This window comes from Caloenas nicobarica, chromosome 2 (genome assembly GCF_036013445.1).
Source record: "Caloenas nicobarica isolate bCalNic1 chromosome 2, bCalNic1.hap1, whole genome shotgun sequence".
NCBI lineage: Eukaryota > Metazoa > Chordata > Aves > Columbiformes > Columbidae > Caloenas > Caloenas nicobarica.
The window spans coordinates 30,706,939-30,732,009 of record NC_088246.1 but is presented as its reverse complement, the minus strand read 5'-3'; the positions used below and the strand labels follow the sequence as shown (position 1 = coordinate 30,732,009).

General features: G+C 37.9%; 1 protein-coding gene across 2 annotated transcripts in view; it reads left to right on the top strand.

The window, feature by feature from the left end:
• Positions 1–983: 983 nt before the first annotated feature.
• ETV1 (ETS variant transcription factor 1) overlaps positions 984–25,071 on the top strand; it is a 67,260-nt gene continuing 43,172 nt past the window's right edge. Inside the window, exons 1-5 of one of the 2 annotated variants that reach the window (XM_065627799.1) lie at positions 984–1,114; positions 1,612–1,745; positions 2,524–2,611; positions 4,390–4,437; positions 14,316–14,369. In XM_065627799.1, the coding sequence (XP_065483871.1) occupies positions 1,701–1,745; positions 2,524–2,611; positions 4,390–4,437; positions 14,316–14,369 (235 nt within the window). In that variant the 5' untranslated portion in view covers positions 984–1,114; positions 1,612–1,700. Of the gene's footprint in view, positions 1,115–1,590; positions 1,746–2,523; positions 2,612–4,389; positions 4,438–14,315; positions 14,370–25,071 lie in introns of both variants that reach the window. The other variant, XM_065627800.1, reaches the window with a different exon arrangement.

Sequence of the window (25,071 nt, the reverse complement as noted above, 5' to 3'; positions counted from 1 at the left end):
CTGAAACTTCATGTCGCACAGCAAGACGACGTCATGAATACCTAAATTTACCACCTGATTGCTGTGATACCTGGAATTCAGTGCTCAAAGAAAGGACAAATATAGCTGCTGTATGAAATCACACAATCTGCTTTGGTGCATTTTGGCAGTTTAGAAAAAGCAGGTTTTGGACACAGCCCTCCAACAGTCACTCCATACAGAGAAAAGAAAACTCGCTCTCTTTCAGAAGTCCTCAGAAATCCTGAGCTTGATAGGTTCTGGCACTACTGCACCCCCCCAAAAAAAGAAACCCAAACCAAAACAAAAACACCCTCAATCTAGATCCGGTGCCTGGATGCTGCCAAAATACGTCCACAAAACCTAGAAATTATGTCATCCTAGTAGAAATAACCATTGCTTTCTATGATTCAGTTAAAAAGAAAAAAAAAAAAAAAAAGAAAAAACAAACCCAAACCAAAAAAACGCCACGACCAACAGCCCTGGGATGCCGCCAGATCCCGACAGAGCGGTGCAGTCCCCGCCGCCGTGGCTTGAGCCTGTCGCCGCGCTCACCTCTCCCTCACCTCTGGGCTGCCGCGAAGTTTTGCGGGACTGCTCTGCCACCAGAAAGGGCGCGCGTGTGTGTGCGGGAGGATGTTGTCTTGCTTTTAACAGAGAGGCCAAACTTTACTTTTTCAAAATAAATTACGTGAGGGGAGGGGGTTGCCTCGTCACTCGGGGGGTGTCGGGGACACGGTGTGCCTGCGTGGCGGCACCGCCGCGCATCCGAGTTGCGATTTCCGATCCCCCCCCCGCCTCGACACACACCCGCGGCAGCGCAGCCGAGGGGAGCGCGGAGACTCGCCCCCCGCGTTGGCGGCGGGGCCGGGGCCGGGGCCGGGGCGGGCGGCGCGGCGATCCGGCGATCCGGCGGGGGGCGCGGGGAGCCAATGGGCGGCGGGGATCCGCCGGCGCGGCTCGGGGGCCCCTGGAGGAGGAGGAGAGGAAAAACCACGGGATTGAGCTCTGTCAGTGGCGCTCGCTGCTTCCAAGGGGGAAGTGCCGGGGAATAATTAATGTTTTTATTAAATTTGGAGGGAATTTTTTGCAGCCGATCGCCGCGCGTGGCCTTCAGGTGGGTCTTGCCCGCAACTTTGTCCGCCGCCCCGCAGGATTGCCTGGCGGTGGGCTGCAAAAGCGAGCCTGGGGGAGAAGGTGGCTCGGTGCGGGGGGGGGGCGGGGGGTCGGGGGGCGTGCGTGGCTGCGGCTGGCGGGCGCTGCCGCCGCCGCTGCCGTGAGGTGCGCGGCCAGCCCCGCCGTTCGCCATTACGAGTTGAGCACACGTTTGCCAGAGTCGGGGCTGCCACTTGCGCGGATCGCCCGGGGGATACGGCGGGCAGTGTAAATAAACCCCAGCCTCTCGCCTTGCTTTCTGCTGCTGCCTTGAAGTGCTTTTGCACCGTGTTTTCCTGGCAGAAGCGTGTAACCCAGGTGAAGGCAGAGAAGGGAGGGTTGTTTTTATGAATGGGACTCTTTGAGGTTAATTAGCTATGCAAATTCAAGCAGTTCATTCATGCCTTTTTTTTTTTTTTTTTTTTTTTAATCTAAAAGCCATCTTGTATTCCCCTCTAGGCTGATTGGAGTCCAGATCCCGAGGAAATCTCCAGATCAAATGCCCAGTAAATAAAACACTGAGCTAAGACTTGTGGAAGAGCTGCAGAATGGATGGATTTTATGACCAGCAAGTGCCTTACATGGTCACCAATGTGAGTGATCGGTTCAAAGTTGGTGTTTGTAAACTTGACTACGACTTATTTCTGTGGGGGAGTTTCACAGACTGAGTATCTGCTTTGTTACTGCCGTAGGGGCGACTCTTCATCTGGGAGATTTGCCTGCAGGATGAGCCTATTTTCTTAGCTCTTTCAATAAAGCATCATGTTCTTTAAGAGACAGCTTTGAGATGGTTAAAAAATCATGCACATGATTAGCGGATGAGAGAGGCAAGAGCAGCAGCAGCTGCATTCAAAGTTTCTGGCTGCATTTGTCTGCAACACTCAGAAGAATGAACTTGAGGCAAACGTTAACATTTTTTTTTTTTCTTTCAGGACTTTGCAAACATGTTATAAGTAACACAGAGAAACAAAGCAGTCTGTTATAATTTTATATCTGGGTTCTCCTGTGTAGCTTGTGCAGAGGGGATTTATATGCTATTGTGTAGGTTTGTGTACTTTAGTTGCTAAAAATACATGGTTGGTATTGTGTTGCTGCTTGAACACATTATATATGTATCTGTACAAATAGATGTTTACATAGATACATACATAAAAATACGTTGCATTTAGACACAGGAATCTTTCAGAGAATGTTAGGTGCTCAGCAATATCTTTTGCTAGAAATTGGAGGCAGCAAGATGATCGTTTCCCTCTTTGAAAATGTAAAGAATTCATGCCAGCTTTGAGTATTCTTGATTAAATGAAAAAAAAAAAAACCCACCAACCAACCAACCCTCAGATTTCTGAAGTAACTGATCTTTCCTGTTTATAGAATCCGCGTGGGAGAAACTGTAATGAGAGACCGACAAATGTCAGGAAAAGAAAATTCATTAACAGAGACCTGGCTCATGATTCAGAAGGTGAGGGCTTGTTCCCCCTGTTCCCCCCCCTCCCCCCTGCTTACTTACTAATGCAGGAAAGCTTTTTGAGAGCTATTTATTTATTTATTTTGGAGATAAATGTATCTAGATCAATCTGAATAAACAAGACAAGAAAATTGCATTTACTACTGCAAAACAAACTGGCAAAGGCAATAAACTGGTAAAGTTGGTATTCTTTCCTTGACTTACCCTGTTGCATTTGAGGTACTGCTGCACATGTGGCACATGGATGTTGTGCACTGAGGCCAAGCCTTTGCAGCATCCGACACAAGTCATGACACCTGGCTTTTTCACCTCCAGGCCTCTCGAGGTTCCGGGCTTTCCTCATTGCTCCGATCTTTTAACATCCTTTTCACTGCTGTGCATTCACTGGTGGCAGCAGGAACGAAAATGCCCGTGTAGAGACTGTTGGTTTTCACTCTGGCTTTTTCTGAAGAGTCAGCTCCAGGTGTCTGGTAGCCTGTCTGTATTGCTGTGTAACACTGGTAGGGTTAAAAATCCTGGGGAACTCAATTAAGGAATTCTAGAGTGGACGAAGTTTTGTATGGCCAAAGATTTGTAACTTGGTCCCATAGGTTGCCGCTCACATGACTGTAGTTTGAGAATTGTAGTCTAGCAATACCTGTTAGCAATTCTTTAAGTTACTGTCAGTATAGATGCTCCCCTACACCCTTCTAAGTATGTAAGACATATCGGAAGGCATATAGGGGCCTGCAGCGTACCCCTTTATAAATCTTATTGGGTGAGGGCATATTGATACACTTTTCAAAATCTCTACATACTTGTTTGGAAATTTTATTCTAGGGTAGATTGAAAAGAAGGCAACTTTCTGATTTTCAATTAAATGATTTCCAGACATGAACATGAGGTATCAGTCCACAGGGTAAATGAATAGCCGCTGTCATTTAAGTGTGTTTAAATAGCTATCTGTCAGCATTCATGAAAGAGGAAGTCTCTCTCAAAATACAGTAAATTAAAAATAAACCATTTGTCAGTTCAAATATCCCACTTAGTCTTAGTAAACAGAATTTTCATAATTGAGTTTCTGAGCTTTGCAAGTAAGCCGAATGCTGCCCTGTTTTACACCCATTATATGCAATTGAGTTCAGTATATTGCAGAAAAAGATAAGCTGCTGCAAAACTCAGTCCATGGAGAAAGTGATTTCACTTTAAAGAAGTACAGTGAGTATAGAATAGAGGAAATACTGGTGATTCTCTTGTCATACATAAAAACATAAGGGGAAGTACAAAGGACTTCCCATTTCTGTGTACTATTGCAGCATCCCCGGTCTTTGTTTCAAAGTTTATATAATGTTTACGACCCAACTCATAAAAATACTCAGTCACTGCTCAGGCAGAACTCTTGCTGAGGTCCGAGAGAGCTTTATCTGGAGCAGATATTGCAAGCGGAGGCCTGAATTGTATAAGGGGAAATAGTTCATCTGTAAGAAAAATTACAATTTTAAACTTTTCTATGTATTGCTGAATGCGCCTTTAATACTATAGAACTTGGTTAAGATTCTGGCTATTATTTCAAGAGTTGATAAAATAATACAGTAAGTACTTCTTATTTATTAACAAGTGGAGAAAAATTGTTAGCTGCAACCCAAAAATATTTACTTTGTCTGTATGTTTGACTGGCCAAAATATAATTCATGTACATTGTTCTTCAGGAAAAATACATTTTTGAGCATATTTTAATCTTATAAAGAGATTAAAGGTGTGAGTCTTTTATCCATGTCTTCATCTTTTTGCAGAACTCTTTCAAGATCTGAGCCAATTACAGGAGACATGGCTTGCAGAAGGTAAGGGAAAAAACTGCTTGTAAAAAGAGGAAAAACAACTCTGGAGGGAAAAAAAAAAAAAAGTCCTGAACTTGCTGTCTTAATGTTCAGCCCAATTAATTGAGCTCTAAAAGAGCCACCTCATGTGTCATGCATACATTAGAGCCTCTGATGAGTTTGTCTTTGGGGACTCTGGGGCTGCTCTACCCAGTGTCATCACAAATTACCAGGAGAAATTGCTTCCAGCTCACAATCACATCTGCTTTTGGCAAGAACTAATGCACCAAGACTTCAACTTCTAAGCCTCTGTTCAGATTTTAATTGCAATTGATCAGGTTTATATTATTGTACCTCGAGAGACTACATACAGCCAGAACTGGGCTTGCCGTTTCCTTTAGAGCAGCACATATAATTATTTGGTGTTCTGGTGGAGTACTTTTCTGATGGCAGAAATTAGTTTCTCTGGGTTCATCGGGACGGGATGCTTCAAGATTTAAGTGCAAGTGTCTTCTTTCCACCTTGTTCACAACACAGAGCATTAGGTGTGTATGGAATTCTTAAAAAGTACTTTTTTTTTTTTTCAGAAACCTTTAAATATTTTGCATGTTATTTTTATCTTCATATTTGTAGTCGTGAGATTGTGTACTATGTGATTAGAAAACTGACATCAGTCTGTTTTACACCTGCTTGTGCTTTTAAGTATTTCAAATAATCTTGCAGAGCACATCCTACTCAAGAGAGAAGGTTTAAGAACAATAATGTAGAAATCTGAATTTAGAGTAGATGTTGAGAGATTCATTTAACAACAAAAAATGAGCTGCTATGTTAAGAGAACTTTAATAGAATGCAAGGTAGCTTTCTGTTTGTTGAAGTGTATTTGTTCTCTTCAGCAATATTTTCTTTTTATTTTTCCTTTGATATTTACAATACTATTTATTTCAAGCATAAACACTTTTATGCATTGTCTGCTCTCAACATTTCTGGTTGAAATTTTTATGTAAACTTCTGCATCTGAAATAAACATGATTTTAATGCAAGTTAGCATAATCTCTCTAAATTTATCCTGATTTAAATGAATGTGAGTATTCACACGTTAAATTTTTATAATGTACTGGACTATGCATAGTTGTTTATAGAATAGATGTTACGCTTTTTTGGGAAAGGAGGGATGTTGGGGTGAGCTGCTTACTGCTGGTTTTCATAGAAGAAGGGAAATGTTGCTGATGACTACTTGCCTACATACTGATTTTTGTTTTAACAGCTTTATATATAGTTAGTCAAGTTCTTAACCTATAAGCAAGTTGTGGGGTATTGTTCATTTTGCTGACCTTTTTATTCTTCTAGCATTATTTTTAGCATGTGATTATTCAGTATATAATAAAAAAAGTCCTCTTTAAATTAATGGATTGGAGTATATATTTTTATGAATTAATAAGGTTCTTTCCTATTCACTGAAAACAGAATGTCCTGTACTAAGATCATTTTGTAGTATAATGATCAGATACAACTGTAACTGTCTCCCTGTGGTAGTTTTTCTGAGGATCTCTTTATTTTGTATTATCTCATTCACTCTAACAAGCCAGAAGTATGTTAAAATACTACTCAAAAGATACTGGTTTTTGATTGTGAGGAGAACTTTTAGTTGGATTTTTCACTGGCATGGAGGTTTTTGTTTCTGAAAATGATTAAATTTCTTTGATTGTTAATCAGAAAAATACAGGCAGATTCATAATGCATGTACAGATAATAATGTAAGTTTGAAAAATAATAAGGAATATAAAACTGATTTAATAATTTCTGCAGGTACATAAATTCCTGTAATGGTGATTTTTATTCTGGAGGCACTGCTTATTTTAAACTAGAATGAATTGTTTGAAAGCCTTTTTTTTCTCTTTAGCTGAGTCTGTTTCACTTAATAAATATAGATAGGTTTTGAGAGAGAAAGGTGTCTAGTCCTGTGCCAGCTAGGTTGAGGAAGCTTTGTAAAAGCAGATAGCATCATCTGGTAAGTATTTAAAAATGAAAAAAAAAGTTGCCTTTTCATGTAGCAGAGGATAATAAATCTAAAGAATGTTACATTTTTCCACAGCATATTACAAATTAATATTACAGATTTTTCAGTGTTCTAGAAAGATTTTAAGAAACCTATGTGTTTCAGGCCACGCCGTGGTCTTAGCTGATCCATAAAACACAAACTTTGCACAGCTTTTCTGAAGACTAAACTAAAACTGAAATAAAAAGTCAATATGAGAAAATCAAGTATTGAGCTATTAACTTGATCTCAAATTTTTGTTAAAAAAACCCACCCAAAAGAACTTTTGGTAGTCTTTACAATATAGTAGTGTTTGAGAATATATTGTTGTTCTGCTCGAGTGTCTACATGGATGAGCTTAGCCAGGAAACAGATTTTGAAATCAGGCTTGTTTACCCATTGCTAGATGTGTCCATTTATGTTCTTCTGAACCTTCACAGGCTAGAAGTCTGCCAATTTGGCAGCATCAGTAATGTTTACATATTTCTTTTCATAATGCTCTGGAGCCAGGGAAATGACCATGAAATTTTAAAACATCTTGACCCTTTTTAAGAAAAGCAGTGGCAGCTGACCAGGTTTCTCCCACGAGTTCAGATCCCCACTGGGGAGTAACCAGGTCAAAAATCTACTTATTAGTTAGGAGAAGAAAGTGAGTTGGATTTTGTGACACACAAAAAATGCTTGTGGATTTCTTTGTTTTGCTTTTGCTGAAGCTATCCTTACTACATCAGATATTTTAGCCTGGAGATTTTTACAGTTAATGTCACCTGTGACAAGTTGGTGGTAAAGAAGTAAACACAAAAGAAATGTATTTGTTTCCTGTTGAAAATAGTGGGAGGTTCACATGTATTAAAGCATTAATGCGAAATGTAAACAGTTCAGTAACCTCTTTAATATTTTATTACTCCATAATTAACAAGCTGAATACTACTTATAGAAAACTTACAAATGTATTCCACTAGCTGAATACTAGATTTTTTTGGAAATGAGTTTTGCTCCTTTCTCTGTGTAGTATTAAATATGTAAGAAAGAATCTAAATTACTTTAAAATATACTCTGAATAAGGTTTCCTCATGTCAATTGTTACGCTGGACAGAAGACAGATTATAATTATTTCCTTATGTCAGAAATTGAGAGTGAGAAGCCTTTAAGAATTGTTTCATCTTTCAAACTTGAAAGGAAATAGTTAAAATTGCCTATTGCTAACCAAGGCAAATATTATTCAGACATTATCTTTTGTTTTATATTTAAATAACTTGATGGCAACATTTCGTTATGATAATATTATAAAATGACTTTATTGATTCTGTATATTTGGAATCAGATTGGTTTTGGCAGATAGCAATTGTTCAGTGACTTGAAAAAATGGTTCAAATATTAATCTAATGTTATCTCATCATGATAGCTGTTACTTCCCATTCTGGAATAAAAAGAAGAGAGGGAACAAATTCTTAGTCTCCTTTCCATGGTGAAAGCATTTGGTTTTAAGGGTATAATAGATTAACAAAAACCAGATTTTTATTTAAACCAACCTTTTCAGGTACTAGTTTCTCCTACAGCTTGTTAAAGATACATAAAAGGCATCTCAGGCAAAGACAAATAATGAATTTATGTGCTAGAGTTGTTTCTTAGAGCAATAAATAATACACTTCTCAGGTGGTAATAAACTGAAAAATAAAATACAATGTTATTTTGGTGACTTGAAAAAATACAAAAAGATAAATGAGCAGTAAGTGGTTTGAAATAATAGTTACAGGTAACGCGTTCATGCCTATACTGCCGCTTAGCTATATTTAGTGGATGGCTGCTACAATCTACCAGTATTTAAAAGCCACTTCTTGGTATTGGAATGTAAGTTATTTCTCTCAAATAATTATTAGGCTAATTTGGAATGAACTTTTGGAAGTAAGTTTCTGCCCTCTGATCTGCTATCATGAAGGATGTACTAGTGTTGCAGTGATGTGTAAACTGCTGCTGACTTCTGGTTTATTTCTTAAATGAGGAGATACGACAATAAGTAGTTTCTAGTTCTCAAAGGATTATTTTTAATAAAAGAAAGTACTAGATCTTCAAATATTAGTCTAGTTAGAGTGACTTCATTTAAATCAGTGAAAATGCATAGCAGCTTGCTCTGACTAACTAGCTTGTTTCTGCCAGTAAGTCGTAAAATTTACCCAGTGTAAAGCAAATCTACGTAGCCATATTCAATAACTATCCACATTTTTACAGGAGCAAAATTAGTCAAGAAATTATAATTTAATACGTCCATGGCTGCAATATGTCTGATGGGGACAGACACTCTAAAAAACAGTGAAAATATTTTTATTTTGGATTTTGTCATACAGAAAATAACTGCTTTTTTTTTAAAAAAAAATGATTCTAGTGATCTGGCAGGTCTGGCTTTCAAAAACTTGAAACTCTTGATCTTAAATATCCGTGCACAAGCAATGAGAAAAGTTAGATCAGACAAAAATGAGAGGGAAATGGAGGGGATGTTCTTTTAAAAAGAAATCCAAAAGAAATAAACCCATCAGAAATCTCCAAGTCTGAAAGTCTACGTAGTAGTAAACTTTTTAACATTTTTCTTCTTTAGTTGAAAAATACATGCCTTTTACTCAAAATAATAATTTTCAAAGGTGTAGTGGGGTTTGTGAACCATGAGGGATGTAGCAAAATGTCAGATGAGAGTGTTCTTTTAGCTAACTTTTTTCTCATTTTTAGTATAGCAGCAAATGAAGAGCAGATTCTGCAAACCCATCTTCTTATTCCTAGGGATTATTCACATAAGGAAGAATTTTTAGATCTGGAGCTAGTTTTGAACTGCATTTAAGTTTATTAGTCAGAGCATCTCACTGTATGTAAAAAGGGTTTGGGGTTGTTTTGACAGCAAATCCGGTGCTTATGGGAAATAATATTTTTTCACCATCTTGAAATTTGTCACTGTTTTGCCTTCTGAATGTTCCTTTGTTAGAAACAGTTGTTCCCGTAGAAAAAAAAAAGCACCACCCCAAACATCTCCCCCCCCCCGCCCTGCTCTTTCAGGAATACTTAAAATTTACACCATCTTTCTGGTATTCAGAAGACAATGAATCAAAGAAAACTCCATAGACTCCTTACTGTTGAGGCCTGAAGTCTTATTTTAGCTGAAGCCAAAATACTACTGTTCATATATAATTTCCTGCCAATTTCAGTTTCTTTTGCCACTTTGAATAAATCATTGATATTTTAAAACAAATTGCTCTTAGCTCTAAAAGTGAAGCGTGAGGTCAGAGAACACAATACCACAGGAAGTGTTCTGCTACCCAAAATAAAGTTTTAAGTGAAGCGAGGAGGTTTGCAGCTTCTTGTTTTTCTGGAAAGTTTCTGTTTTGTTTTGGGCTTTTTTTTTTTTTTTTTTTTTTTTAACAGGAACACCTTTCCCTGGAGTGCAGCTGAGCTTTTGGAAGCAGTTTGTGATTTTGAGAAGGAAGAGTTAAATTTAAGCCTTTTATAGTTCGCTTAACTTTTCATTTATTAAATACGTTCCTCAGCAGGTCTGCACTGCATCTTGAGACAAAGCAGTGAAATCAATGTGTTTATGCCTAGAGTTCAAGTTTACTTTGCTGTAGCTTTCTGGAAGGGTGTGACATGAAAAGCTTGTGGTTGGGGCCACATGGTTCATGCTGGACTGTGTTTTTGTGAATGGAGGCAGAACTCCAGTTCTGACTGCTTGTCTTGAGGAATTGCTTCGGAGATCAGCTGTCTCATTCACTGGCAGAAAGAATGACTCATACATCTTCTGCCTTGTTTGGCTCCAGGTCATTGTTACAGTGGATAGAGCTGGTTTTAATTAAATATTAACTCCTTTTGTCCTGGATGCTTGTTAATGGGCACTTTTTATTTTTTGCTTACTTGTAATGAAAGCAAGCTAACGGGCCCTAGTTTTAAACTTTTTTTGTTTCCAATTTTCTTTCCCTTTGTAAAATGTGCTGTCAGTTCAGCTTTTCAAAAGCTTTTTAAAGCTCTGAAAACTACAAACGAGTATTAAGTATTTTTGTGCTGTGAATGCTTGCTTTTGGCAAACTGATTTTAACTCAGTAGGTAGTGAAACTGTAAAATCTAAACTGATAACATCCTCAAGATAGTCATTAACATTTCTGTACACTTCCCAAATCCTCTTGAGACATTATAGCTATAATCAGAAGAAAAAATAAAACTTTTGGTAATAATCTAGACTGAGCTGGATGGCTTATGCTGCAGATGTTGTCTGCTTCAGGAGTCTGAGTCTTGATGGCTCTGAATGTGGAATGAACTAATGTGGCTGCTTCTGCTATTAGCAGTAAAAGCCATGTGCTTAATATCCTTCAAAACCTTTTATTAGTCTTTTGGAGTATACTTGCCTTCTCAAACCCCCATAATTAAGTAGCTCAGGGAAATATTCTCATTCAGTTAGATGATCATTTCAGGTATCTTTTTCAATTTTCCTCTGAATGGCAAAGTAAAAAAAAAAAAAAAAAGAGTTTTGGTGATTTATGCATTGTGTCTTATGTTGAGTATGTTAACAGAAGACCAATGAAGATTTTATGGTCGCCTTGCTGAATTGCGTTATTTGTGAATGAAAGAAAACAGGAAATGAATGGCGTATGTATATAAATGCGCAGACGGCTGCAACACTGCAAGTTATTCGGACATTCAGGTTGAAGTGTCCTTACCTGTCTGTTTAATTTGCTACAAAGTCTGCCTGTAATTATCCAAACTCAAGGTACAAAAGCGCTTTGAGTAATGACATGATGCATCCCAACAATTTGCCTTCTCACAGCAAGATGCTGGTGGAAGAAGTCTGTGGATTGGGCTGATGATGGTTGCTTGCATTTCGGCAATATGATCCTGTGTGAGTTTCAGTTCCGCTAGTTTAAAAATAATATCTGATTAAATGAAGGAATAATTTAAGTCCTCATCTCCAACACTTAGCGGGTCCTTTTAATTTCTTTCTATATGCTTGTGGGCTCGTTTCTGAGGTACTGATGCTGCTAAAGTTAGATTCCAGTAGGAAATCTTACGTTCCTGGGTTTGATATTTTGGATGTTGTTACTTGTTTTGTTTATATTTGGCAGGCTTGTAAACACTTCCTAACTTGCTGTATTCCATTTCCTACAGAGGCTTTTAAGGCTCTGTCAATATTGTATTCAAAATATATTTGACAGCGTAGTCTCCACCTGTTTCAAGAGTACTGATAAAGTGATATGCCTTGATGTCTATTAAATATCCCTTAATAAATTTTGAGGATCTGTGAATGAAGCTTATTTTTCTTGCTTACTCCAGACCAAATCAGGGGTTGTTAGTATATACTGTTTTTCCTTGACAGTTGAACCAGATGTATTTCATTTTTTCTTACTCTTTGCCCGTAAATAAAAAAGGGCCTCATTTACTGATATATACATGGATCTTTACAATGGGTTTGTTCTGGAGTAAGTCAAGTTAAACTGATAAAACTGGAATAAAGAATTGGTGAAGCAGTCTGGTGTGCAGAGTACATTCTAGGAAGTTACATAAGACTGCTGTCCCAGTTCTGCAGTCGCAAAGTGTGGCCTCCCGATTTCAACAGGAGGGGTTTTGTTTTCTTTTACCCTTTTTCAGGTATCCTGGATTTACAAAATAATGAAAATATAATGGTATATATAAAAAATGCATGTGTGTGTATAACAATTTAGAGTCATACTAGCCTCCTTGCCGCATTCGAAAACGATAGCTGGCTTAAGAAAAATGTGTGGGATGTGTCTTCTGTAAACAAGAAGTTACTTGATACAATTACTTTAACTCTGAATGTACTCACAAACCCTTCAAAAACAATTGGAAATGTAGGAAATCCTTAGGAACTGATTTTTAAGTAGGATACTTTGATTTCATAATTGGATTCTTCTGTGACAGTCAAATATTTGGCATTTTTGTAAGGAAAATGCCTAACATTTGCATGTAGTGAACTGCATGAAATGTCAGAAATTGCAGAGTGTTAGTGTTTGTGCTCATATTGTCCCTGCGTTCATTTCTGGTAGATGTCCTATGATTTCTCTGGAGGAAAGAAAAGTTTAATGCATCAAAAATACTGGGAGTATTTGGCTTGATAAGATACGTATTTCATACAGTTTCAAACCTGGAGGAGCTAACATGTCCTCAGAGGTACTGGTTTCTTCTAAAAGGATAGGTTATTAAAAAAAAAAAGACAACAAAAAAACCCAAACAACAAAGCAATAATAGCTATGCTTCTCTTTTTCAGAGTAATGCTAACTACACTTTGTGTATTTATCTTACTCAAACTTCTTTTCAAATCTGTATTTGCAGATTTCCCAAGGTTATTTGTTCTTAAGGGGTGTTTGCTGCAATTAAGACAGTAGGACTTAAAACATTTATTTTAAAACCGAGAGCAAATAAATTTTCGGTACAGTGAGTCTGATTCTGAACTCTTTTTGCCCAGGAAAAAAAAAATCTCACTTAAGTCATTAGAAATATATCCTGAGTAAGGAGCGGAGGTCTGTTCCACGAAGAGTAGTGTAGTGCACATTCAAAATAATTGTGAGTGTTAAATATGTATTTTTAAGTAAAAGAAATTATGTGAAAACTAGTAGCAAATGCACATACGTGAAGGGGAACATACACTTCCTAAACTCACAAAGTGTTCTGAATGGCAGTAAAGTAGCATTTTATCATTTAACATATTTTATGGTGTGATAGTCACAGTTTCGATACACGATTATATAACCAGTATTTACCTCTCAAATCTTGTTGGGTAACCGGATCATGGCAGATGTTAACTTTTAATTAAGATCATATGAATTATTTGCTTGTGTTTAGACAAGAACTGTGTAAATTGAAATATTTTCAAACAGAGAATTTTATGCAGCTTTGCTGTGATGTTGTTAGTGTATGTTGAGGACAAGATGACAAAGTTCGGAGATGATAAGCTGTATCTCTCTTGGGACGTACCCAGAACCTGTCGTGCTCTGAGGACACCACTTCTCAGCGTAATGTTCTGCAGTTATTTGAATGTATTCACCTATAATATACCTTCAATGGTATTTCAACTTAAATGGTTTAAATGAGTTCACAACACAGTATAAGAGATGGCTAATGTCTTAGATATACAATGAAAAGGAACTGTGGTACCACAGACACAAAATTATGTATCAGCAGACCGTGAAACGATTGTGTTTTATAGCTCAAGTTCGTGATGAAGGTTTCTTAAAAGCGAAGATGATCTTACACAAGGTGAATGGATGGTAATAATGATTCCTGCTTCAAGTAATTTTTTTTTTTTCAATGTCTGAAACGTTGTAATTGAACCAGGAATCCTGCAATTGGGTCAAATAGTTCTTTTTGAGTATTTAAAACAATAACAAAAAACCCTACTGTGTTGGCTAATTGCCATGAAAAATGGGAATCACTTTTAAGGAAGCCGAAAATGTGGTAGTTTGGGGTTAAAGACGCCTAAGTGTAACACACTAGGATTTGGTTTTATGCAGGCTTTCCGTGCAGATATTTTGAAAATGAGCATGGATGGGTTTTACCAGCAGCATGGTAGGTCCAGACCCTGGTGCAGGGAGCGAGGCAGGGCCAGCACCAGTGTCAGCCTTCCCGTCCTCCCGTCCCTATCGCTCCGTGCCGCTGCTGCTCTGGGCTCGCACCGCACAGCTTCACCCCAGGGTTTATCTGATAGTAAAATGATGCACTTGCCTGATTTTCATACTCAACAATGAGAAGGAAAAAAAATCCTAGTTTTAATCTTGGCTGTGCTTCAAATTAACCACAAGAGTCTTTATGCTGTAATGGCTTCTTTTAATTCTTTCCTTGTTTTTGTTTTTTGTTTGTTTGTTTTTTGTTTTCCTTTTCTCAGCTCAGGTACCTGACAATGACGAGCAGTTTGTGCCAGACTATCAGGCTGAAAGTTGTAAGTATAGTATGAATCGTCACTTTCTTAAAAATATGTATTTGTGTATTTATATTTGGGTCTTCATATTTGTTATTTATTGTGTCATCCGCGATCATGTGATAGTGCCTTTTGCCGGTCAGTGACATCAGCGTGATGAACAGATTAAGTGGCATTTTGATAAGCGGCTAAAATAAGTTGCTTGGGCTGAAGGTATAACCTTTAGTAGGGGCTGTCTCCTGTAATTCCTACCCCCCAACCCCAGGGAAGCGAGGAGAAATGTGGAGATGGAGGGAGTTTCTCTGTCCATAGTGTGGGGAGAGGAGCGTGTTGAGCCGATATGGATCAGATGCTATGGGACAGAGGCGGCACCTCTGCTGAGCAGAAATCAGGCTGCTCAGTATGTTTTGTGTATAAATAGGTAAATAAAATTCTCCACACAATCAGTCAAATACAGCCACTCCTGAAGCATTTTTAAGTTGTCTTAGCATGTGGCATGTTGTTGCTCAGACAAAATATCCCTTTGAATTAATGGGAGGAAGCGGGAGTTCTGTTAAGCTCGATGCTTCGCGTTGTTTGCTACTTTACTTAATATGTGCCCAAACTTTTTTTTTTTTTCAGCCTGTACCCCTCAAATCTTGCTTTTACCTGCTAAAGTGCTACTATTCTGTTAAATCCTGGCTCTCCTTTGCTGTACCTGCTGTTCTGTGGTTTGGGGTGGTTGCAAGGAGGGAGTAAAGAAATGGCAGGAGAAGCATTCTCTGACAAAGTCACAGACTTCTTGGAGCTTCTTTATGCATCTTTTTTCCTCATGACAAGGCTTCTCTCCGTCATGAGAGGTCTCATCTAAACAGTGCCTGCTGATAGCAGCAGAGCGCACAGTAGCTTTTCTGTTTCGCTAAATAACTTAAATAATTTATCCTATCAGAGTGAATTACTGCAGTTCACTAAACCAGATAGCTATTAAATACAGCATTAATGTACCGAAATGTTAGGATTAAAATTAGAGAAATTAGAAAGAATTGCATTAAAAGAGTCTTTAACCCAAACCCCAAATTCAGGCTTGTTTTCTTATAAATCTTTTAGAGGATTTTTTCCAGTTATTTAGAAACTTTTTAAAGAACAATTTATTAAGAGTATTCATAACAACATTTTGTGGAGAAAAAATTTTTTTAAAAGTTGGGTTTTTTTGTCCCCTGGACTCCAATAGTATACCTGCAGAGCAACAATTTATTTTTATTTTCCTCTAGGAATTCCTGTAAATACACCAACCAACAATCCCGGTCACTTTTAAACTTTTAAAGTTGCCCTTTGTACAGCATGGTGGTTTTTTTTTTTAACCTCTGGCTTCAAAGACTTAAAAAAAAAATCAAATTATAAAATGAAAGCCAAAACTATTCTATAAGTTGAGAATCAGATATGTTATCCTACATATGGAGCTGTGTCCAAATATAGTCATGTATGCATACGTCCTTTGTGTAAGAGTACAAAGTTCAGTTAGGGCTTCTATTAACCCACAATTATCGTTACACAAGTCAATGATTCTTGGAAAATAATTTGTGAACTGTGAATGAAAAGCTCCATTGAAGCTGGTCACTGCTTTTGGTGATAAAGAAATTCTCCTAATACGGGTATTTTATTAACACTGTTGTATTTCAAAGTTCCTTAGCCACAGCTTACACAGTATTATCAAAGGAACATTTATTTCTTCATTTCAGTTGGTTTCTTTATCTTAAGTAAAGGTCAGGAGAGCTTCCTGGAGAGTTACTCTGGCAAAGGTTATGGAGTTTCAGACATACACTTGGATATAATGTATGTAGCTGTGGGCTCTGTGAAACAGGAACGGAGATCAGCATAACCAAAGCCATGGGGAAATTACTGCTGCAGCAGTAGCACAATTGTGACTCTTTTCCCTAGGATCCAAACCTGCCTTCAAACTCTTTTATAATGACTTACTATATATAATCTGTAAGCCTGTACAGTGCTCACCCTGTTACTGGCAGCAGGCTGGCAGGAGCACTTGGTGCTTTTTGTTTTTTGTTGTGTTTTTACTATTTTTATTTTTATTTTAAACATGGGAGAGGGTCGGCAAGCTTTGCTAGGTTCAGTGTTTAATACACTTAATTGAGCCAAAAGTGGTGAAGGACAGAAGTGTAAACCAGTGAAGGAGGTCACAGCCACTTCGTAGTGCAGGAGCAACCAAATTGTGGCCATCCACCTCATTTAAATTTGCTGCACAAATTTCATTTATGGAGCTATATATAGCTATGGGGGGGATGTGCGCGATTTGACAATATGATAAGAAAAGCGACGTGTTCCACTGAAAGAGTTACAGCCTGCAGCCCAGGTACAAAAAAATAGTGACATTTTATTTTTTGCCTTCATTGCTTGAGAAATGGGCTTTAAAACTCAGGTGGATTTGTGGTCTTAAATTGAAACTTGCAACATTGAAAGGAGTTGTAAGAAACTTCAGTAACAGTATCAGTGCTGGAAAGCTCTCGTTAAAACTTTCTTGCCAAGACATCAACAAGTTAGCCAACTCTTGAAGCGAAGATGTGGAAGGAACTGATACTGCCATGAGCGTGTGCTGTGTCCTAGCACTGAGCAGGATTAAATGTCCCTTAAAGGGCCATGGGCGTCACGTTTCTGTTCTGAAATAATGATTTTCACTAGTGAAACTGCACTGGTATTAGTAAGTAAGGGAAACATTTAGTTTAGATTAGATATACAGTCCACTTTATCCACGTAGGGATTTAACTTCAAAGCCAGCTCGGGACCATGAATATTTCAATTATGAGTTGCTATTAAATTTCAATCAGTTTTCAAAATGCAAACATCATATATATATTTATAGTTAGGTGTGGGCTTTGGATAGTATGAGTGAGATCAACAACTATAACTTCATGTGATATTATTGATGTTACTGGAATTAGGCATATTTCTACTAGCTAAAGATCCAGCATGTCAAGCTTCCCCTTAATGCTTTAAACTTCAGTTTACCTGTTTGAAGTTGAATTTATTTTGTTCTTCCATTATGTCTCCTGGAAAGAGGTCTTTCCTGCTGTAATAATCTTAGAAATGTCTGCACTTCCAAACCTTTCTTTTTTTGTCAAAGCCCGATCTTGTACTACCTTTTTTTTTTTTTTTTTTTAAACTTTGAATACGTATCACAAAGAACATTTTTGTAGTTTAGCTCAGAGTGAGCAGAATGAGGAGTAGATAACAACTAGCCTGTAGCCTGTTCGGGTGAAATCTGGAAAACAAATCGCCATTTAGTTTCTCGGAACCTTCTGCTTTCTGCAGTTACTGAACCTTTTGAGTTCTGAGGGAGAACAATGTGTATGAAAAAGACTTCCTTTTGGCTTGCAATTACACTGCAAAAATATTGCATTTGCATATTAAACAGTGCATTTTTCTTACACTTTCATTTCCATTCTCACAAGAAATAAACATTCCACAAAAAGAGGGAGGCATCGCTTTTATAGGCATTTACTTGTAAATTCTGTGTTCGGCAGGTTGGTTTTGCCCCATTCTGAGTCCGCTTCTACACTTCAGCTGACCTGTTTGCTCTATATTCAAGTGACTTCTTAATGACTCTTTAGCAATTACATGAAAAGTTGTGTAAAGCAAAAATGCAAAATCTGTGTCTCCAAAAAGGTGAAGGCTTTTTTAATCAGTGGTTGGTATGTGACACTTTTTCTGAATTGGTATCTAATTCATAAGACTTAGTTAAGCTGTTTTTCTGTCTGCGTAAGGTCGGTGTTCACATGTCAAGAAGCGAGATCTGTGTTAACTTCCTCAGATAAGGTTTCCTATTGTTTGAAGTTCATTTTCATATACTGAGGAGGAGCCAGATCCTGAGCTGGTTGTAATCAGTGGCGGGGCTTTCAGATACTGTAGAACAGCAAGGACTTTCCCATCTAGGAGTAAAAATGAATAAAGTGTTCAGTTTGTTCGAAGTCCAATAGCTGTTGAGGTGAAGATTGCTTGCTCCCATTGTTTGGATGGTTTCTATGGCAGACACAAGAGGAAGTAGGTAGGATTTGCTGATGTTTAGAGGATGTAGTTGGCAGAGAATACTTGGTGTTGTCAACAATACACTGATTTGTAATTTGACCGTGGTACAATTGGTTATAAATGGGGATTACCCTGCCCCAAACCAGATTGTGTCGTGTCTTAGTAGCATAATGGTACTTTGTTTTGTTTTATTAATATGTATTTGCATTGGTCTGTCCTTCCAGAGTTTTTTCCTCTTTCTTCTTTTGCCCTAAAATGTAGGTTACCCATTTAAAATTCACGATAAACACTAGCTTTTTGCTTTCTATTTGTTATTGAATTTCTGCTAATGAGGATTTGTGCTGTGCTTCACCTTCTTGATCGGTTTCCTTCCTTCTCTTTCATTTTGTTCCTGTATTGTTTCCCTGACCATCACAGCCTTAACTTAACACTGCCAAGGGGCAAATGTAAGTGTTAGACCACAGCTGTTCACAATGAATGGGGAGGGCTGGCTGTAAAATCTGTGCTCCTCCATGTCTGTTTAAACTTTAAGATAGGAAAAATACTTTTTTAGTAGTGATTTTGTCGGTGATCTTTCATGACCTTTATTCTTTCTCTTACCTCTGTTTTTTTCCTCCAGGTTTAGCAAGGGAGCTCTTTCAATGTAGATGCCAGGAACCTTAAATTATTCAGGGATGTGCTTTTTAGATGCTCTAGCTTGCAGTCTTTAAAAGCCTGTTAAAGACAGATTCTTTACATAGGCTTCAGGTAGCTGTATTGTTCTGTCATTTTAACTAATGTCTTGGGATATTCCAAATGCAGTTTAAAAGAGGAAAAGCTTTAGTATTTATTTACATGTTTGCAGCATACAAAGTCATGATTTTATTTTTCACTATCAGCCAAAAGATGTTCTGTTTTCTTTTTCTGTGACTCAAATTTCAAAAGTGAATTTCAGAACTAGAAGAGCATTTCCTGTTTGGTTTAGTACAGCAAGAGCTGGTAAGCAATTTGTAGTGGTTAATTTGCACTTACTTTGACATATTTTGGAGGAAAAAACCCACATGACTAAAACAAAGTAGAAAATACCAGAATAATGTAAGTTCTGATGGGCCTTCTGAAGTCAAAGGGAGATCTGTTAACTGGGTTTGTTTTTGTTTATCATGCAGAATAGTTTAATTTTGCAGCTTCTAGAAGAAATGTTATTGAACTGAAAAAAATGACAACATTTTTTAACGTGATGATTCACTACATAGGCAGCTGGTAGTCATGTCTTGGTAGTGCACAATGTCCTAGAAACTGCAGTTGGTAGTGTTTTGGTTTTTTGTGTGTGTCAAGTTGCACACACTAGTGTGTTTTCCATGGTGGTTTTTTGTGTGTGTGTGTTTTTATTTTTTGGACTCTGTGTGGCTAGAATGACTTTAAGTGTAGCTCTGCAAGTGTCCTACTGCAGCAGGCAGCCTGACAACCGCCCTGCAAGGTGGTGCTGGTTGTTTGCGGTGTTTGGCTGTTCCCTGGTAGGGCTTTCTGCTGCAGCTATGTTTTGTTTCTTGCCACTTGTCTTGAAACTACTTCCTTTCACAGGTCAGACGTTGTCAAATACAGAGACGTTTACTTATTTATTTTAGTGCATGCCTGACTGACAGATTCTTTCTAAAGGGCTGTGAGAGTCGAGGCTCTGTGGTTTGTTCCTGCCCTTTGCTTTGCATGACCTTGGGCATGTTGCTTAACATCTTTGTTTCTCGGTTTGAAGTAGGTACAGAAATGCATGTATCACTCTGGTGTGAGATACACAGCTTTCTTAATGATCACTTATCTAGAGATCTCAGAAGCATTTTACAAAGAGAGTCCAATGCAATTGCTGTTGTAAGAGCTGGAGAGGTCAGACTGAGGAGTCAATGCTGACCACCTTATCTCCCTTCATAGTTGCCTTAGATAGCCCCACTTCTTTCATTGTGTCCCTAAGCACTTGTTTCCTTTGTTTAACTGCAGGACTGAAACTGTTACCAGCTGTTAACTTCTTTCTTTTTTTTTTCTTTTTTTTTTTTTTTTAATTCTCATTCAAAAGAAATTAGGAATCAGTGTCTTTCAGAGAACTTTGTGGGCTCATTTTGTGGTTCATTGCCAAGCATTAGCCTGTGCTAATATGGATTTTTTTCTTCCTCCTTCTTCCTCTAGAGGTTTTTTGGAAATATTTAAATCTGCCATAGTCGCGACCTTTTCCATAATTGCAGGATTTAATTCTTGAAAAAGTTTTACCAAGAGGCAGACTGACCGTAATGCCTTTAACTTGTGATCTTAGTAGAGAATTTGTGGGTTTGCTTTGACTTTAATAAGCAGTTTCTGTTTATTTGCTTTTCTGTTTGTATTTTTATACTAAATTTCCAGCTTTGGAGGTGCAAGGACTTGAGGTTCATCTGGGTTGTACCAGTGGTAGTGACTCACAGTAAATACTGATGGTAGGAACAGCACTGTGAAACAAACGACCTCATCAAGTACATAGCTTTTGATTTTTAGAACTTCTGAAGTGGAAGCTGTTCCTTTCAGGGTGCCCCGCATGCCCTGATGCGAATTTTATTGCTAACGAGAAGGCATCTCTGGGCATCCCAGCAGAGAGAGCAGCCATATTATGCATGTGTGGTTTAACTGCACAGGGCCACTGTGAACCTGAGGGTCTCCAGCTCTCTGGGGCCTGGAGGACCCCGGAGCAGCTGGACAGGGCTGTTCTTGGGTGGTTTTGTCCTCCTGTCTGCCCCTTGGCCTTCAGCTCGGCCAAGCTGACTCTAGTTTCCTTTCCTCAGAGCCTCATCCTCACTCGCTGTTTTATTGCAGATTAAAGGCTTGGGTTGCATGTGGAGGTTATCAGCTAATGAATAAACTTCAGTCATCCTGTCCTGTGATAAATCTGTCTCTTAGATCAAAGATGAAGCATGTAGACCTTTTTTCTTTCAAATGGTAATTTCTTAAGGCTGTCAGATCACTTCCTAAGGTCCGTTTACATAAAAACAAAAAACATTAAACATATTTTACTCAAAATGTTGAATTTTCAGTTTTGAAAAAGACTTCTGTTTACTTTCTGAGGAAGCCTCCCCTCCTCTCTTCCCCATAAGGACTCTATGAAGATCCCATCTGGGGAAATGCAGGCGAGTCTCACATTGTAACTTGTAGTCATGGCAGTATTTTCTTAACACTACAGTTATTTCTGTTATAAAACAGATAGTTGTTTAGTTAATTTCATCAGGAGTATGTATATGTATTATAGCATCTGTTCCGTTCCAGTTGTATTAAACAAAGTATGCAGAAATTTGTTTCAACTGTATTTTCACACAGAAACCAAAAAAGGCAGATTGAAGGGTCTTCATGATTGTATTTTGATACAAACCCGTTATTCTCCCTAGAATGCTTTCCACACAGTGTTTTTGCAAAATGTCTTGTGTATTCCACGAGCAGGCTAAGTAATGCTTAGAAAATCCATAAGCTCTGGGACGGTGTAAAATAAGGAGGCAGTCTGCAAGCTGAGTCCATCCACTTCTACTTATTTATGTGTTTCTTTAGGTAAAATGTGTTTATGGCCTTTATCATTTTGGGGTTGGTTTTTTTTCCTCTGCTTGCTGCCTCAGCAACTGAAGACAGAAGTCAGGCTCCCTCACAGACGGCCGTGAAGTTTTCAAAGGGCGTAGCAGGAGAAAAAGAGAGGAGAGAGTGACAGTCCTCAAAACCTCAGTTAAACATTGGCGAGTCTGTGACACATTCATTTTGTGTAGGACCGATATCGCTGGCCCTCCATAAGCATACAGGAAAAACAGCTCTCGTTTGAGGTTCTGTGTCCTTTTGTTTTGGTTCTATACATTTCAGTACTGGGAGTTAATTATGGCGGAGCCATTTAAAAACAGATAAATATGCATAAATGGTGATTTTTTTTTTTTTTTTGAGTTTTAGAAGTTGTCAGTGTTTTTTCTAGGAGTGATCTAAACCTAGTCTAAACTGATAAATGGAAAAATGATTACTTTTCCAAGGCATGTGCTCTAGTCTTTTCCCTGAGAAGGATTCTTTTCTTTCCCTTTCACTTGTTCTTCATGTTCTCCTTGTCTCCGATACATTACTCTTACCTGTTCCTGGATTATAGTTTGACCTTGATGAGGTGAATAGAGAAGTGAACTGTCTTGGTAAAGGAAATCTTTATTCTTACGTATCTATGTGTTCTGTAAACTGAGGATTATGCATGTTAGAAAAGAGTGAATCATTAGCAACTTTATTTCTGGTTGTCTTTTTTTCTCGTGGCTGTTTATGAACTTGTTCAGCAAATGTGGTTGCCAGTAAGTTAATGTAGTGAAATATTTTTTTAGCAGTGACATTTACTGCCAAGTCTTGTACTCATTGAATAGGAAGGTTACTGACTGGCCAGGTTTTTGTCTTTAAATTTATATATTATGAGTCGTCATCAAGGACATTTGAAAAATTATGTGTGTAAAAACAGTTCCCAGTCTTGCTAATTTGATCCTCTTTGCTCAAATGTTGTTTCCTTTCTGCCTCTAATATATACCTTAAAAAGATAAACAGTTTAATTTTTTTTTAATACTCTTGTCTTTGTGCTGAAACAGAGTGCAATTTTTCCGTATTAACCCATCCATAAATAAAATTTCACATGACTGAAGCACTAACATTGGTGGAGACAAAAGAGACTTTGAAAGTGTCAATATGCAGTAAAGACCAAAAGTTTCAAGTATTTGGGATTAGAATTTGGGAGCTGGATTAATACAAGTGTACGTGTATATACACAGTGTATACTCAGTGTGTGTATGTATATGTATCTATGTGCATATATATGCATATAAGAAATATACACGCCATGTAATCGTCAGTCTTACTGGTTGCATGCACATGTAAAGTACTCATACAACTTCAGGAACAGCGGGCTTCAGAAAAAACATGCCGTGTGTGTATTGGTAATGTGCATTCAGTTGCAAGTCTCATATACGGTAAAAATGCTTTAAGTAGCAGTAGAAGCCTTAAGTATCTGTGCTGAGAACAAGGGCCTGGTTGCAGGTGGTCAAAATTCCACCACCTCCAGAAAGAGCACTTTGCTAAGAGTCTTTGAATATCGAGCTACTTATTTAAGTCCTGACTTTATGTTCCCAGACATAACCGCTTCTGACAATGGCTTCTTTGTTTCTCTGTTGAATCAGTGATAAAACCTGTGAGCTGAATTTTGTTATTGACTTATTTCAATGGCCTGTGCCTTTGCCAGTGGAGGCAGCAGTTTTTGCAGTGTTTTTTGGTGGTGAAAGATTTTAGATTTCAGCCTTGCTTTAATGAACTATAAACTAGATCTGTTAGAGTTGCCTTACTGGTGAGCATTTGTGAAAATTTAACATTGAAGCGTGATGGACAGGTGTATTTAGAGTGATGATAGTCTCATTCTTCCAATGAAATAAACAAAAATCTTATTAGCTACCCTGAGTTAGTGTATACTTATTTTACGAATGTATACATATTTTTATTATTAAAGGCAAAATGAAATCAAACCCAACTTCTTTAATTGCAAGTTTGTTCCTTCTAGTGCCTATTATTCAGAGTTGGTAAAATAAAAACAAATTGTAAATAATCTTCTAAATGAGTTGTTTAATTAATGCAGAGAGCTCACCGTGTAGTCCATTTCATTATTTATTGGCTTCTTTTGTTTTTGCGTATTCTTGAGTAGCTAACTAACAAACAGGCATGATCATCCTTAAGAATACCTTTTTATTATGATGCTCTTTTATTATCAGACTATTCCTATCTTTATAGGGAAGCAAACTGGCAGCGTGGTTATGAATATCTGAAGGTAGCCTCCTAAAACTGAGCTGCTTCAAATTAAGAAGCAACTTTCTGATACCAGTTGTTTTGGTCATGAACAACCCATGGCAGAACCAGACATTAAATCCATTTTCTTTCACATTTTGTCCTGCTGCAAGTACAAGATCAGCAGCCTTTTCATCTGTAGCTGGCTATTAGCTCTTTGCATGAATACATCAGAAAAGAACAACGAAAACATAATAACTAGATTGATGTAACTTGAAACTTTTCTGTAAGACAGGAAATGAGGCAGAATCAGTTGCTGTTTGTTTTCTGCCGTGGGCATGCTCTCCTAAATATCAACTTGATGATACCTTTATTTTAAAGCTTACTGTTACTTTTGGCAAAACCACTTGTTATAATTTCCAAAGTTCTCCTCATCATTCCGTTTCTACAAAACCTATTAAAATCCAGACCTGAAACCCTTGAACTGCAGATTTATCTGAAGTGGAAAGTGTGTGTGTGTAAAATTATGGGATATTATCTCACTTGGATATTTTAGTAATGGAAGTTACTTAGTACTTAGCCATTACCTCTCACAAGTTAAATTAAATTTTGGAAATTGCAGCAAATGGAAGTCCTGTCCTCAGAAGGGCACACAGACCCTGATTTAGTGGCCAGCTCCTCTCTTTGCATTTAACTTTATTGATAATTCCCAGGTAGGAATACAATTTAAGTTTTCTCCCAGGCTTGGTTTTACTCTTTAGCAGCAGCTCTAAAGGTGGATTGCCTTGCCTTGCACCCTGCCTAGGAGCCTTTGGAGCCACATATGTTATAAGGAACTATAGGAACAAATAAATGGCTGTGTCTCCTCAAGGATTTTAACACCGAAAGCTAATGCAGATGAAGAGCAGTCCTGTTTCTCTGTGGTGTCCTGGAGGACGCAGATCCAGTA